We start from the raw sequence: 17,320 nt of genomic DNA, 5'->3' as shown, positions 1-17,320 counted from the left end.
TAATACCCGAATAACTAAAAACGCCTCAACTGACTTTGGCAAAGGCCCTCGAGGCTGCCATTCCCAAAAAAAAAAAAAAAAAAAAAAAAAAAAAAGAAGAATGTTTGTTTGTGCGAGGTTTTTGCAATAATTACTTTTCTGCATAATATTAGAAAATTCGGCATCATGTAGGCCACTAAACGAATAAATCCCATTATTATCTGGTAATTGCAGTAAAGCCAAAGATTACTACTAGACGATATCAACAATCAGCACCGACTGACAATCCGGCCGTTCTAAGTGGTCTTATAGCCATTTGTTTACACATTCAACCGCGGTATTATTAAGAGAAATGGATACTACAAAGAGACATGCAACCGCCGCCCAAGTGTCGGCACTGATGGACTACATGCAAGAGCATTCAGAAGTGGCGAAGGGCATGAGTTCAGGTCTTGAGCGGGAAGACATAGAAGCTCAGTGGCGAGACCTCACATCAATGCTCAATTCTATGGGCGGAGCTGTTAAATCTACGGAGAAGTGGAAACAGGTAAAATTAACTTAATCTTCTTATTTTTTTCCTTTTAATACTACAGCTGCTGCAGATAGGTAATTTCTAATATCCGTTTCTACCTATTTCCTGTAATTTAGGTATTGTACTATTCAAGTACAATATGGACCAATGAATCAGTATTTTTGTTTGAATTTCAGTTAAAGTTGCGTTTACCAATGTATGAAAACACCTAACCAGTAATGTTTCAATAAGACACCGAACAATTGTTTTCTGTAATTTTTGCTTATTTCTTTAATTTTATTTTATAGTGTCATCAGATAAACCTACCTTTTCATTAATGCTAAAACATATTTTGAGTTTACCTGAATCCAAACATTAATGTTTTCAGACATGGAGAGACCTGAAATCAAACACAAAGAAGCGGGCCCTGAAACATCAGCAGTCCCTTTGTGACACTAGTGTAGGGCCCAGCTCCGATAACTTAAATGCTGATGGTCAGAACAGTGATGGTGACTACATGCCACCAAAAAAAGATTTGGTAATTGTTCTCTAGTTTATAAGATGTTTTTATTATTTATGGAAAGTAAGATAAAAATAGGATAAACAAATTTTTAAACAAGCAAACAATGCTTAGAATTAATTTAAAAGTTCAATAATAACTGCCCTGTGTTGGTTGGGGTTTGGTTGGTTTATAAGCTTCAAATAGTGTTATTAAAAGTATACTTATAAACAGAAAAATACATCCAATGTAAATGTGCCATAGTGTTATTTTTTCTGTGAAGATGTTGATTGACTTTGTTGATACTCAAAATTCACTTTTTATATAAATAAAAATATGTTTTTGTTTTCAGCTTCATTTGATGAAGAAATTCTAAGGATAGAAAGAGATAAGTTAGAAGTGGAAAGGGAATATAAGGTCCAGAAGATAGAAGTGCTCTCTAGGTGTGATTTATATTTTCTTAATAAGAGACATTTTGGTTGTAAATATTAAGGTCAGACCGAGATTCCCGGCCGCGAAGAAATTGTATGAAGTCTCGGCCGATAGTCTTGGCCGGCCTTCACTACTAACTTCATGCAATTATTCGCGGCTGGGAATCTCGTCGGACCTTAGTGAATATCTATTAGTGTCTATATGAAAAAAGCCACAATTTGATATGAGATCATATCCTACTAATTCAAAATTTTATTTGTAATTAATTTTATTTTATTTGCTTTCAGGATAGCCAGTGCGTTAGAAGAGATAGCAAGAAAGAAATGAATCAACTAGCAGCATCATGATTTGGAAAATGTTAGTATTGTTGCATACAATATTGGTTATAAAAGCCTATTCATTAGATTTATAATAGGTCTGTAAAAAGATTCTTCTTGGTTTCATGTAAAGAAGTAATAATTTTTATGTGACCTGTATTTTAATATCTATGAGATATGACATTCAGGGTACTTTAAACCCTCTTTATCTAGTTATAAAGTGAAATGACACACAATAGCACTATGCATTGATATGGTTTTACAGTGAGCAAAAAGCCGTGTCCACACAGAGGGAGGCACATAGCGAGGCAGGCATGCTATGTTATGTGCCTCTGCCAAACCTGTGCGCGCGTTCTGCCTACGATGGATGGAGCACATTGCCTCGCGCCGTGTTTCACTCTGTGTGGACCTGGCTAATGGTTGTTGTGTGGTTGAAGGATGGTCAGTGTACATTTGTACAATATTTTTGTTACATGCTCAATAAGTAGATTTTAAATTAATGAACTAGATTCTTATCAAACTGAACTAATCAATCATCAATATCATCATGACTTGTAAATACAATTGACATTTTCTTGATTATAAAAAAATATATTGTAAAGAAGAAATACAGTCATCATATGGGTCATTATAAAGTGAACTGTCACATTTGTTATTATTAATTACTTACAGGAACAAAAAAAAAACTAGAAAAAAACGCTCACATAGCGTAGACCACAAAAAACATAGAATTAAGTACTTATCCAAATAATATTAATAAGTGGCTATAGTTAGGTATGAAGACTTTTTAAAGAATTTTACTAGTTTAGTGTATATAAAAAAAGTATTTAATTTTGGATTATGAACTACGTTTATTATGGAGAAATGGATTCGATCGGATATGATTAAATAACTACTATTTTTTTTATGAAGCTTGTCTCTTCTTCTGTTGTATTAATATAAAATTATGATAATTATGAAGATAATTTTATTATTACATATCAAATATACTTAACCATACCTACGGCTGTAAAATAATGCATTATATGTCGTACTTGTTTTTGTTAGTCTGAAAACACCGAAATAAATAATGAAGAATTACAAAATGTATATGTTTTAATTTACGTAGGCACATACAAACATAATCATCATCATCACCATGAGTCATGGATGTTTTATATGTATATATATGTATGTATTTATCTATATAAGTAAGTACATCGCCTACTCGCCTAACACCCATAGTACAAGCTTTGCTTAGTTTGGGATTAGGTTGATCTGTGTAAGGTGTCCCCCAATATTTAATATTTATTTATTTATAATCCTCAGGGACCATCGTAATTAAACCAGAGCCACCGAGTTACCCGTTACTTAACAGCATAGAGGAATAAGTACCTAAGGGAAGAGTTGTAACTCCATACATCAGTAAATGCAAGTTATTTGTATAGGCATAGTTAAGTGACATCTAGCGACAATCACGCGTCAACTAGCGTAAATTATCAGTACTGCTACTTGTCAATAGATGTCGCGACGAACGAAAAGTCTAATGCTCACCAATTTTTAGCCAATATTACAATAATACTAATCAGTATTCTATTTTCAATTACTTCTGCTTGTTATATGAGTTGTAAACTGTTCTAATACTAAATTTTTGGCAGACGAGGAATATTATTATTATACAATTTAGGGTGGATCGAAAAAACACTTTTCTGGAATTAGCAAACCTAATAGTTATCAATCAATGACCCTTATGGCTCAGCCACGACATTGGGCTAAGCGCGGCAGCGGTGAGCGGCGGCCATATATTGGAGCGAGACACAGCGATGGGACTTTTCATTCGCACGTATGGCTGCCGCTCACCGCTGTCGCGCTTAGACCAATGTCGTGGCTGGACCGTTAAGGCCCACTTGCACCAACCACTTAACTCAGGGTTAGTGGGATGTCATCTGTCAAATTCCATATATATAAAGTTGCGAAAATAGCGTTAATAATCGCCAATTTTCAGTATTTTAGCAGTTATTTTGGCCAATGTTCTGAAACTATAGGCGAACTTTGGCGATTTTTGACTCTGTTTTCGCAACTTTTGATAGTTTCTGATAATAACATGTATCAGTAACATATTATACTAAAGACCTGAAAACTAAAGATCATACTCTCGGAACATAATAATACAAAATTATACACATGTCAACATTTAGACCGGGGCCCGTTTCTCGAAAGGTACAAGCCTTGTATTACAAGTGTGCGAACTGTCAAATCGTATGGGTTGTCATGGAAACACACTTGTAATACAAAGCTTGTACCTTTCGAGAAACGGGCCACAGGCTTTTTTGTCCTTAAACTTAACGATACAGTCTTTAATTCTTACATTCAGTAGCTAAATAGGTACATATCGATATGTGTTTTCTGTGAGATAGACACGTTAAGCCGAAGTGGAGGCCTAAGCGGCCGTGTATGGCTTTAGAAGTCCATACACTCAATTCAAGCTTGAATAAGCCTAAGCCTAATTTGGCCCAAATCTGATATAACTATAATCTTCGTAAGTCCCAGCTTAGGTACTTGCACAAATACAAATTTCGAGTTTTAAACTGTATGAAAAATATAGTTCTAAAATTAAATTCAAAATTAAATTCGTGGTTTTACGAGGATAAAAATATTCTTCGTCTTCTGAAAGATTTCGTTACTCCAACAAAGCAGTAAAGACCACTGCACGTTAAGCGAGGAAAACAAACATAAAGTGGTTCTATCGGTTTAAAAAAACACATCGCAAAACATTTGCCTTTGGTCGAAATATAGCTACTTAATCTAAAGCTTGATTTCTTTTTCGAAGTCCAATTTAAAGTGTGTGTGTTTTTTTGTTCTACCTACACACCACTTTTATTATATTCATAATTATTAAATCTTTATGTTTTTGTAATAGCCACTTACTAGCACGACACGAAATGATCATTAAGTTTAAGAAGTGTTTTGCTCACGAAACTATTTTTGTACATATTTGTTATTTTTTCTCAAATAAGTGAATTATTGTTATTCTTTTGAGAAATAAACATCTGTTAAGGTGTCCCCAATATTTATTTATTTATTGTTATTCTTTTGAGAAATAAACATCTTTAACCCTTAATTGGACAGTGTTCGCTGTGGCGAACATACATTTCAAAAAAATCTACTGGACGCATTTTCATCTTTGTTTATTTTTCTTTTGACTCAAATTGTAGATTTGTATTTTTTTAATTGGTAGAAAATTAATTCATTACTGTCGCAATATTTGTATGCCAGCAGTGCACGCAAAATCGCAGCAAGACGGCAACCGCGAAGTATCATCTAGTTATTTATGACATTATATTAGATTTTTATGGTATCACTTTAATAAAAACGATATTTATCGGTTACCAATTAGGTAATGAATCGAACTAAAGAGTTTCTAGTTTAGTGTAAGTCTTAATTTAGTGACAGTGGCACTTAAAAAGTCATGTTCGAGGTGCCGAACACTGCCATCTTCACAGTCAACTAGTAGGTTGGTTGCATGTTCGGCGTGGCGAACACCGCCAGCTACGCAGTGTTTGAGTTCCAGGCTTGCATGTTCGATGTGACGAACATTGCCAACTAATCGGTGGACTTTATACCAAAATATTTATTTCGCAAAAGAGCACAAAAGTAAATTACATTACTCTTACATCTGAATACGTAAAATGAATAGCTAACTCTAACCTAATTACGCACATCCCGATGCAAAAGTACCTACCCGTGCTCTTACCGCGTTACGTGTTGAACCGCGATGGATGCCCTTTGCACCAGGAAGGTCCTACAGCGAGGATTTAGACCCCTCTTCATCATGAGGACAAAGTATTTTAGGGGAAGTGGGAAGATTCCCCAAAAATACTTTGGCCTCCGTACACCAGAACCCGCGCTGTGAGGCATCCATACCCGAGGTTCGCTTCACTCAAAGTATAGTTAGGCGTGCAATTTTTGTCCTCGATGTCAATAAGTCCAACGGGCCTGATGTTATACCAGCTATTGTGCTGAAAACGTGCGCTGCGGAGCTAATCCCGGTTTTAACGCATCTTTTTCGGTTTCATACTGTTCAGGTAAATGCCCGTCATCCTGGAAGACTGCTTGAGTCCATCCAATTGCAAAGAAGGGTGATCGCACAAACCCTGCACACTATCGGCCCATTGAGGCCCAGATTAGAGAATCTCTCTTCTCTCCAAGGTAATGGATGGTTAATAACCAGCTCTTAGCGTACCTGAAGAGCACTAGCTTATAGTGACCGGCAATACGGCTTCCGCCATGGTCGTGGCGCTGGTGATCTTGTGGTATAGTTTACTCATAGTTTGGCCACCGCCATTGATACAAAGGAAGAAGCTCTGGCGGTTAGCCTAGATATCGTTACCTAAAGTTTTTGATAGAGTTTAGCATAAAGACGCATCTTCCCTAGTTCCCCTCGTACGGGCTCCCAGTAAGGGCTTTGCACGTGGGTAGCCAGCTTTCTAACTGGGCGGAGCAATTCAGTTTTCATCGACGATCAATGTTCAGAAATCCGACCCATTAACGGTGGTGTACCCTAAGGAGCTATCCTATCACCGACCTTGTTCATCCTTCATAACAATGATATGCTAGTAACTAGCAATATCTATTGTTATGCGGATGACATCACAGGTGATAGACAGTAGACAGGTCGTGAAAATGCCTATCGTGAGCAGATTTTGCTATGCAGAATGCAACTTGTGTCTCAAGTCGAGGCCTCTTTTGAGCAGGTATCCGAGTGGCGTAAACATAATCTTGTCGAGTTGAACCCCAGTAAGAAGTTTTGCACATTTTCCGCATATAAAACCCCATTTGACATAACATAGCGCCTAAATTCCAGGACATTCCCCTTACCGTCTCCAAGAGTACCGGGATGTTCGGTGTCAACATTACGAAGGAGGTCCAGTTTTGAGGTCACAAAGTACACAAAGGACACACAAAGTGTAAACAATACTTTTATGTTCATTTTCTACAAATAAATTTGCATGTTTCTTAAAATTTATATAGCAAATTATTTCGCACTTTTTATTCTTGATTAGCTGGCAGTGTTCGCCACACCGAACATAATTTTCCTGAAAAACTGAAAGATTGTGATTTTTTTCATTATTTTTTCGGGGCTCCTTATGACCCACAAAAATAGTATTCAACAAAAAAAACGGTATTTTTAATGTTTTCTATGTCTGCCAAATTAAGGGTTAAACCGAAACCGAAAACGTATGTCAAGCCGTGTCTTTTACCAATTTTTTTGCTAACTTTCAAATATCGGCTATCGGGCCTATCGGTCCTAATAACTTCTAACCATTCGCTTTTTAACGGACTACCCAGCATGTAATAAATCTTTTGTAGACGATAAAAAATATGTACGGATGAGCACGTGATTAATCACTGTGTCTGCGAACTTCGCTTTTGTCTTCGACATTCGACACAACTCAGCTAACTTTTAAGTCTATTGTTTAGAGACAGAAGGGACTGATATTGTAAATAAGTTATTTGTACTAGCATATACAGAGTGGGGCCTGTAACAAAGGCGAAGAATTGAACTCTAGGCTATTCTCCTTATACTGATCAACATTTGTTCGGCGACTTTTAAAAATAACTTGTATTTTGATTTTTATCACCCTTGAAAGTTTTTTCTAAGAGGTAATGTATTGCGAATTCTGTTAAGTCTAAAGTGTGACAGACAACGTCAATAACAACAATAATGGCGTACATTGAAGCTAATATTTATTTTGTATGAAAAATTAAAAATTTAAAGACTTCATAATTTTTAAAAGTCACTGAACAAATGTTGATCAGTATAAGGATAATAGCCTACAGTTCAATTCTTCGCCTTTGTTACAGGCCCCACTCTGTATTATACCGCCCAGACTTCGTACGAGTAGTAAGGCATGCCAGCATAAGCGATTTTGTAAGTCATGTCAAAACCAATTTAACTCATAAAAAAATAGATATGAATCGAAAGCGAAACCACCAAATAATAGAATACCTAAATTAATAAGTTAACGGCTAACTGCCAACGTTAAATACAATAGTTCTAGCTAAGAATCTGTCAGCTGTTCCTATTCCCAAGTAGGTACTTTTTTATAATCTATTGTGGTCTACTTCTGGCAGTAGTAAAACGATAACTAATTACCCAATATATATACGTTAATATACCTTATGTGTGACCACTATTTAAAATTGAAAGGTATAAAAAGAACACATATAGCGGTATTCAATTATTCCAATTTCCGCAGTAGCACATCCGATACAGCTGAACAAGAAATATTCGCCTTTCAGTTTCGGCTGAGCGAGCAATATTTTAAAATTAAATTATAGTCGACGTGCCGCCCCGTCGCTCGCAGTCATTTGCTGGAACAATAAATTTAAAGGTAGATTGTACGTGCTCGATGAGGCCGCGGTCTGTGTACAACTCATTTACATTTCCGAGCTTCAAGCGAGTCTTCTAAATTACAATATTGACGTAGGTAGCGGCACGTCTTCGTCTTCCGACCAGCAGGCGTAGCCGAATGGCAATCGTCGACGCCAAAATGCAGAAATCTGGCTTTGTCCCGCGTACATACGCAAGAGCGATAGAGATAGATAACTACGAAACATATATTATCGTGAGCGTTTGTGCATTTGGCTACGTAGGCAGAGGGTCTACCGCGAAGATTGCAAGTTGCGAGCAACAGCTCTACTCCATGAAGATATAATAATTGTAACTGAGGAAAATGCCCTCAATTTGCAAACTCGGGTGTTCTTGGTAAGCCTTTTCAGATTACCCTCTCTATCTCTATCTTGTCTCGTTCTGAGATGAGTGGAGTTTGTTTGACAATATTTTTGTTCAAGTAAATTATTCGAATTACAATTATTAAGTACGTAAGTACTCTGTTAATTTGTTAAATACTTGAGGAGCTGTGTATTCGAAACTTCGTTAGTTTATTTACGTTGTGTTAGAATTAACCAGTGAATAATTTATTTTGCTTGTCTTTTCTTTAATCGTTGTACCTGTACCTACGTAAGAAATAGTTCAAGCGTGTAAGTTGTGGTTTAGGTAACATCACTTTGAGTATTAACTAGCGAACAAAGCTCAACTACTACAAGCTACAACGTACCTATAGGTACTTATATACCTACCTACTGTATTTCTTCATACCTAGTTAGCTAGTTACCCATTAACCAAGAGGTATATATGTATTATAGAGGTGACTTACCTATTGATTCGCATTAGGTAGGTAAGGTAATATGAAATATTTAATTAAGGTGCATTATTATTAGGGTAATTACGAATGACAGAAATGCTCGGGTAATTTTGAAAGGGGAATCTTGATATGATGGAAATAATGGTGATTTTTATGCGACTTTCGGAATTACCCTAATGCACCTTACGCCCTTTTAACATTTAATATCTATTAAAATATATGATTGACGGATCACAGAGCCATATTAGTTACTTAAAATTTGTCATTTCACAACTCTCAAACTACAAAAAGGTACTGGTTAAAACAGCATTATTCTACATGATAAACATTTGGAGCTTCCTAAAGATACCAAAGTAACTCAAAGTCTACAGCCATTTAGGTACATACAATTTTCCAATACTTACCTTTTACTTAACTTGCCATCCTGCGTTTTTCTGATTATGTCAGCAACAAACTTACATGCCTTTCAAATGGAAAGAAACAACTTTCAAATGGAAAGTCGCCACGGAAAAGTTGCAAGTCGATTCTCTTTATTCTTTCTACGAAGCCGTTCTTAGGTGCTTTTTGAAATTCGTGATACCTAGGCGAGCCCTACTTAGCGAAGTTGAGCGCGCTTGAGCCAATACGCCTCGAGGACACGACTCGTTTCACTTCAAGGTATAACAATCCGCTTTGAGAACTTCTGCCAGGAAGTTAACTATGTGTGGTAGATGTTACGAGTTTCCTACCTATTGTGGAGTTAAAGGAAACATGAGAAAATTCAACGACGCGGACGATATTCTGCAAGAGAACTTCCTGATCTATCTTAACAGCTGCAGAGTTTCAAAATATATTGACAATCCAAGGTGATAATGCTCTGCCTTCTATACGAAATTGAGATGAAAATAAATCCTCATTGAGAAAAATCACCCACTAACGATTACCTGATAAAAGATAAGTGAAAAAATCGGCGCTTCAAGCGAGATTTGGCGCGCGATTCCGGTCAAAAAATGTAAACAACTACAAACTCAATCTTGAAAGACGTTTTAATAATAGGTGTTGCTTGTGCTTAGGTAAATATAACAACAGTCTCGATAGCTTGGCGCGACATGGATTAAGATGGGTGCAAAGATTTGCGGAGGATCTGCATTTCGGATCTGTCTCCCCAATAAGTATACCTGCTGCCTTTGTACAATCTTGGCAGTAACAATCCAGCTTCATACTTGGCACAGCACTTCACAAGAACACTGAAGTCTATCTCAACCGACTGAAATGATATTCGTAATCTGTTAAAACATTGTCGGCATCGGACAAAATGAGATATTGAAAATAATCCGTTCGTCAATTGTGCGTAATGCAACCCTCAGCCCCGCTAGTTTAGTTCAGTAGAGTGAGCGCTATCCTTACCCGGGACGTCACAGGCCGGTGCCCAATAACGCGCATGATTGGGTTTAGAGCCACTCGCCCTGTGCTCACTGCTTCCGCTCGACGAGGCTATCGGTTATTTTTATTTTCAAATTGCACGGATTGATCAATTTTTAGGGTTCCGTAGCCAAAATGGCAAAAACGGAACCCTTATAGTTTCGTCATGTCCGTCTGTCCGTCTGTCCGTCTGTCCGTCTGTCCGTCTGTCACAGCCGATTTACTCGGAAACTATAAGTACTACAGTGATGAAATTTGATGGGAATATGTGTTGTATGAACCGCTACAAAATTATGACACTAAATAGTAAAAAAAAGAATTGGGGGTGGGGCCCCCCATACATGTAACTGAGGGATGAAAATTTTTTTTCGATGTACATACCCGTGTGGGGTATCAATGGAAAGGTCTTTTAAAATGATATAAAGTTTTCTAAAAAACATTTTTCTTAAAGTGAACGGTTTTTGAGATATCAGCTCTCAAAGTCGTAAAAAGTATGTCCCCCCCCCTCTATTTTTATAACTACGGGGTATAAAATTCTAAAAAAAATAGAGGTGATGCATGCTAATTAACTCTTTCAACGATTTTTGGTTTGATCAAAGTATCTCTTATAGTTTTTGAGATAGGTTGATTTAACTGTAATTTTGGTTAAATATTTGCTGCTACGGAACCCTTTGTGCGCGAGCCCGACTCGCACTTGGCCGGTTTTTATAAAACTGCAGAGAACGTGCCAAATTTTACAGAAAACGAACACCTACTTTGATACAAGAAAACAAGTAAGCGTATGTGTATAATGTACATTATACTTAGTATTTATATGTTCTAAGGGAGGTTTCCTGTCCGCAGCACCCCGAATAAATAGGTACCTCATTTTGCTATTACGATGTTACTTCTATGCGATTAAACGCCGCGACTCGAGGAAGCTGACGTGCATTATACTAAAACTCAATGACTTACATAATGACTATGTGCCACGAGCACGGTATATACCTGTGCGAGATTATACGTCGTGAGATACAATATACATAGCTGCAAGAGCGAATTTCGGATGCAGCCATCCGTGCTATTACATCCCAGACATCGACACGTCCCCAAGCGATGGTGTTGCAGACACTGACACTGTCTAGTTACTTTACTGTATTGACAAACTTGTTGGACATGGACGACGATATATTCACATCACAGTTACAGAAGTAAGCGAGCTCGTCACTCTCGTATATTTTATTTTCTTTATAGGAGAAACAAACAGGGATATTTACATTTGTACATAAAATATAACATTCGAGTGGGTATAGCTAAACCAACACCTACCCCCTAAAAAGGCGTTTGTAATTCACTACTACTTACTAGCATCGTTCATTGACACACAGTACAGGAAACTACTTTTTCTCAAACATGGTATGAAATATTGATGTTATGTGCCTTATAATTGGCAGCGAAGTATGACGTTGCAGGTGCGGCTAGGACGATTGATAGATAATGGAATTTCATACAAACCTTGCAGGCCAAGGCCGGCAAAGTCCTCTTTTTTTTTTTTTATGGGATAGGAGGGAAACGAGCAGACAGGTCGCCTGATGGTAAGCGATCACCGCCGCCCATGGACACCCGAAACACCAGAGGTGTTGGAGGTGCGTTGCCGGCCTTTAAGATGGGTGTACGCTCTTTTCTTGAAGATTTGAAGGTCGTATCGGTCCGGAAATACCGCAGGCGACAATTCATTCCACAGTTTAGCTGTGCGGGGCAGGAAGTTTCTGGAGAAACGCACAGTTGAGGACTGCCAGCCATCTAGATGATGACGATGGAAAAAAGGTACAACAGGAACCCTTATGGTGCGACTCTGTCCGTCTGTCTGTCCGTCTGTCACATTCCTAAATATCTCGAGAACTACTAATGCTATCAACTTGAAATTTGGAATAGTTGTGAACATTGTGAACCTCTACAAATAGAAGGTATAATTTTTTTAAATTTATTAATATTTAATTTTAATTGTAGAAAATGGCCAAAATGTAAGGGGGGCAAACTGTAAATTTCAAGTTACTAGGTCAAGTGGGGTATCGTTAGAAAGAGCTCAAATTAAACGTAAATAAACTATTTTTATAATTTTTTTGTTGTGGAAAAAAAAAGAATTTTGAAGGAAAATGTAAAAAAAAATACCGTTCCCCCCCTTATCTCCGAAGTTTACCAACGAAAAATTATGAAAATTTTAGGAAACATTGGTTTTATACTAAATATTACAGGAAAAATATAATCGTGTTTGTATCTTGAAAACTTTTTTTTTAATTCACAAAAAACTTTTCAGATTTTTACTTTTAATTTACCCACCTTTGTGGATGTATATATAGTACTTCAAATTAATACGAGATGTTACTTAAATCATCTTCTTTCCAATAAAGTAAAAATTGTTTAAATCGGTTAACATTACAAAGAATAATCCCTGAAAAACCAACATACTATGGTCGCGGAAATTAGTTAGCGAATTCACCGAGAGATGGCGCTATACACAATAATGCTCATTAGTACCTATACTTTTGTCTTCTAGTCAAGTCGTTAGAGTTATGTGAAAACATGAGATTATTTTAACTGGGGAGTTTGAAAGTTTGTACGGAACCCTCGGTGGGCGAGTCCGACTCGCACTTGACCGGTTTTTTAATTTCCAAACACAGATAATTGTGACATAACATCCAGGTATTTAGCCAATTAAAAAAAAAACTATAAGGGGCTTTATAGACGTGCCGACTGCAACTGGTACGGACCCTAGACAATATTTGATTTTGGGTGCGTTTTCATACAAAAAAAAATTTTTTCGTTTTTTTTGCGAATTTTTTTTAACTTTTTGTTTTTTTATAAGCGTATACGGGGTAACAAAGGGGAACGAAAATTCGATTATTTTTGCGCTACGACGCACCGTTTAGGAGATACAGCCATCCAAAGTTACTATTTTCAGTAGACTTTATTTATTTCATACCATGTTTGAGAAAAGCACTATACATACCTCGGCGGGAAATGGGGTCCCGGCCTCTGTAGTAATGTACTATTGATTTCGCATCTATAAAGTAAAGGCCAATTTGAATGCACTCTATATCAAAATGTACGTCTAAGTTGGTCTTTGAATCGAATTGAATTTGCGACGAAATTATAATAAAAGTTTGAATTTAAACAAAATTACTCATATGAAACTAAGTTTTAAGTATACGTATTGATACAACACTTCAACATTGTTGATGTTATACCTACTGTATTATTAAGTTTGAATTTAACAGTAAACCGCTGTACTTTCTTTTTGCAAGTGCTACGCCGTAACCGTCTCGTAGCAAGGTCTGCATTTGCACTAATTTGGCCGTCTATCTCTCTTGGTATAATTTTACTCATTCCTTAAAAATACAGTTAAAACTGTTAAAAGTGTAATATCGTCCCACCTAGCCAACGTCACAATCCTATTGCTCTTCTGTATCGTTCTTCGTGTGGCGCGACAGAGACAGACTGCCTTTCGATATCCTTGCAGCGACAACGATAGACCGGTTGATACCACTATTTTAACATAAAGTTTATGATGATATTGATGATTATATGATAAATAGTTATTTGTTTTACAAGGGGGCAAAGTTGTTGTTTAACCGCACGTGCCAATATCGATACACGAGCAAGCGAAAGATTCCAATATTGAACCGCGTGCGTAGCGAGTGGTTCAATAAGTGGAATCTTGAGCGTTGCGAGGGTTTCAAGGCACGAAGGTTAAACAAACTTTGCCACCGAGTGAAACACAAAATTTTTCACCACACCAAAACGAACAAAATACTGACAAAATACTGATATTATAAACATCAAGCTAAATCAAATCTAGCAATCTATTCAATATTTATGATTGAAAATCATCATTTATATTAAGTAAATTCTACCAGCCAGCTTAAGCCATAAAGATAAAAGTATGAAATTAACTTTGTACTCTTGTTTATAAAATGCAATTTTGCTATCTGTTTTCGAATAGCAAACTGAATGAAACCAGTTGGTGTGGTGAAAAATATTTTGACATGCCTAAGGCCGAATGTGTAATACGTTTAGGTATCGACCTGGTTCCATGTGGCTTTTACTAATAAATTACTTTACGTTAGCAGTAAAACGGATAAAACGCTGGCCGCAACCAGGTGCACTACACGAGGTAATGCAGTTGCCTCCCGCTAACCTTAAACTAATTTAAACTTCGATACTCTAACGGCGTTTTCAGACTCACATCAAATGCGGAAACTTCTAGTGCAGAAAGTTACATGGGTTAGGTTAGAATGAGTAGGTACTCGTACCTAAACTTTATTGGTCAATGTAGGTGTTTTCCTCATTTACTATTGACCATGCCTTTTATAGAAGTAAATCGCTTTCGTTTGGCGTCGGAGAAATGCCATTCGGCTATTTAGGTCTGTCTGAACTAAATTAAAAGAGCGGTTCGTGGGAGCGATTGAAAGAGATCGGAGCGCTCCGATCAACGAACGAAACGGCACAAGCCTAAAGTAAATAGATTTATTTATCATTGATCGGAGAAGAAGCGCTGGTGGCCTAGCGGTAAGAGCGTGCGACTTTCGATCCGGAGGTCGCGGGTTCGAACCCGGCTCGTACCAAATGGGTTTTTTCGGAACTTATGTGCGAAATGTCATTTGATTATCGCTTTTCGGTGAAGGAAAACATCGTGAGGAAACCAGACTAATTCCAATAAGGCCTAGTTTAGTTACCCTTTGGGTTGGAAGGTCAGATGGCAGTCGTTTTCGTAAAACCAGTGCCTACGCCAAATCTTGGAATTAGTTGTCAAAGCGGACCCCAGGCTCCCATGAGCCGTGGCAAAATACCGGGATAACGCAAGGATGATGATGATGTTCGGAGAACTAAGAATTATTAGTACCACCTTGACAGATTTTTGTATTTCTATTTTGCCCCCTCTTGTCCGTTCATAAACAGTATGAGAAGGTTAATTAGATCCCAAAAAGCCAGAAACTTGTCCCAACGAAAACTTCCATTACATTTCCGCTTAAAAATAAAATGAAATGAAAACCTAAAGGAAATGTCATAGCATGGTGAGTTCCGTAGAGTAGCCATGATAATTATATCGTAGCTCTCACAAATATCAGCCGGCCTAGCCGAATGACAACCGTTGATGCCAGACGCCGATTGAGACGCAGTTTGCCTCTGTCACGCCAATGTGAAAGAGAGATAGAGATAGCGATAACGATATTATCGTAAGCGTTTGTGCATTTGGCTATGTATCCAGAACGCGCACTCTAACGTCTTGATAAGGGCCATTTTTTTCAAAGTTGTCGTCAACTCCACTTTTTTTGGATTTGGAAATTTTTATGTGTTTTCCACTCAGAATCGCGAGCTCTTTCAATCCTAATAGGAGAAAAAAGTGCCATAAGGTTTTTTCCCATTCCTTTACCATTTTTTCATACATTTTGTATGGTGGTAACGGAACGAAAGGTTCGAAAAAATGTATAGAAATCTTGGAACATTTTTTTTCTCCTATCAGGATCGAAAGAGCTCTCGATTCTGAGTATGAATCACGTAAAAAATACCCATGTTACAAAAATAGTGGGGTGGACAACTTTGAAAAAATGGCCCATAAAGCAGACGTGCTCCGATATTTATGAGAGCTTCGGCAGGCGGCAGGCATATATTTGATGGACTGTACCTACGACACAGTGATTAAATAACCGGCTGCAGGTTGATGGCGCCCCTCCGGTGCTGCACTCTAAAAAAAATTTGGTTGTTCCTATCAATATTTTGATAGTCGTAGTCAAGCATCTTGATTCCATACGAGCCTGATAAGATCTTAGACACATCTAATAAGGTAATTTTGATTGCTCTTACTTTTGCAACGTAACTGAATCGATTAAGATCTTGTTCAATAATTCCATGAAAAATAATTATGCTAGCTAAATTACCTTAGTAAGTTCAACTAAGGATTGAATCAACCTATGTTACATAGTTATGCCTAATGGCCGCTGTACACACATGGCCAACAGTTCCACCAACCCCCTTGGCCATGTGTGTAGAGGGCTACTTGGCCGTAAGTTGGCAGTTGGCGCTTGCGCTTGCCGGCCAACCGATTCGTGTCGGTTTTTTGTCCACACATCAAAGGATCTTGGCGCCAATGGCCAACTGCGTTTACACGTTGGCGCTTCATTCAGTTGGTCGTCAGCCGTCAGAGAGGACAGTAGTGATATATTTACGAAAATAATAAGTTTATCTATGCCAATAATAGTGTAGATTTTAGGAAATAAAATAACCTTGCAAATGTTTAATGTATTTCCTAAAAAAGATAAATGTTCTTATCAGAATATTCAAAAAATTGTTAATATTGCAAATAATTTAATTTTACTACGAGGTTATTATTTTTTAATATTTTTTTTCTGACAACGTCTATGACCAAGAATTTCCTAGATTTTTTCATTCCACGTCCATCTTTCATGAAGAGCCAATGCCAAGTGATTGGTTCGCCAATGTGTAAACAGCGGCTCTTATCTTGGCCAAGGGGTTTCACAAAGGGCTGGTGGAACCGTTGGCCATGTGTGTACAGGGGCCATAACAAGTTAGTAATTGATTCAAGGTGTACAATGGTTAGGAATAACAAAACACCTAAGTAATTAGTTCAATCATACATTCCCTTGTTGTTTTTAGTAATCAGCTTTATTTGAATTATATAAGATCGTAATTGTAGTGATTAACTTAACGTCAACTAAGAGAAAACTGCTCTTAGTTGGTCTTCATTTTTTAGAGTGTGGCGTTATTGCATTTCGACGGACATGGCCCGTGTAATACCAATTTATCCCTGAGCTTGATGCACGTAATTGAGGGGTTTGAACTAAAAAGTCCATTAAAACTACAAAATTACAGGTAGGTAGATAATTATTAGAAAATTTCAGTAACTGTACTTATAAGTATTAAACACGAAATTATTTAGATAAAGATATATAGATAACTGATTATTTTATTGTCACAAAACATGGTCGTTACAACT

General features: G+C 37.3%; 1 protein-coding gene across 1 annotated transcript; it reads left to right on the top strand.

Moving 5' to 3' along the window:
• Window positions 1-95: 95 nt before the first annotated feature.
• On the top strand, window positions 96-2,851 carry LOC125227528. The gene is made up of 4 exons (XM_048131865.1): window positions 96-526; window positions 879-1,028; window positions 1,342-1,432; window positions 1,709-2,851. Exons 1-3 carry the CDS (start codon window positions 332-334, stop codon window positions 1,363-1,365), a joined length of 369 nt encoding a protein of 122 aa, XP_047987822.1. The 5' UTR covers window positions 96-331; the 3' UTR covers window positions 1,366-1,432; window positions 1,709-2,851.
• Window positions 2,852-17,320: the final 14,469 nt, after the last annotated feature.

The sequence above is a fragment of the Leguminivora glycinivorella genome, chromosome 6 (assembly GCF_023078275.1).
Source record: "Leguminivora glycinivorella isolate SPB_JAAS2020 chromosome 6, LegGlyc_1.1, whole genome shotgun sequence".
Classification (NCBI taxonomy): Eukaryota; Metazoa; Arthropoda; class Insecta; order Lepidoptera; family Tortricidae; genus Leguminivora; species Leguminivora glycinivorella.
The sequence above is the reverse complement of the archived record's forward strand: the minus strand, read 5'-3'. Positions and strand labels throughout refer to the sequence as shown.

Coding starts and splice junctions, on each gene's coding strand:
- LOC125227528 (XM_048131865.1), top strand. CDS start 332: ATGGATACTACAAAGAGACATGCAACCGCCGCCCAAGTGTCGGCACTG. Junction 527..878: donor CTACGGAGAAGTGGAAACAG/GTAAAATTAACT, acceptor TAATGTTTTCAG/ACATGGAGAGACCTGAAATC. Junction 1,029..1,341: donor TGCCACCAAAAAAAGATTTG/GTAATTGTTCTC, acceptor TTTTGTTTTCAG/CTTCATTTGATGAAGAAATT.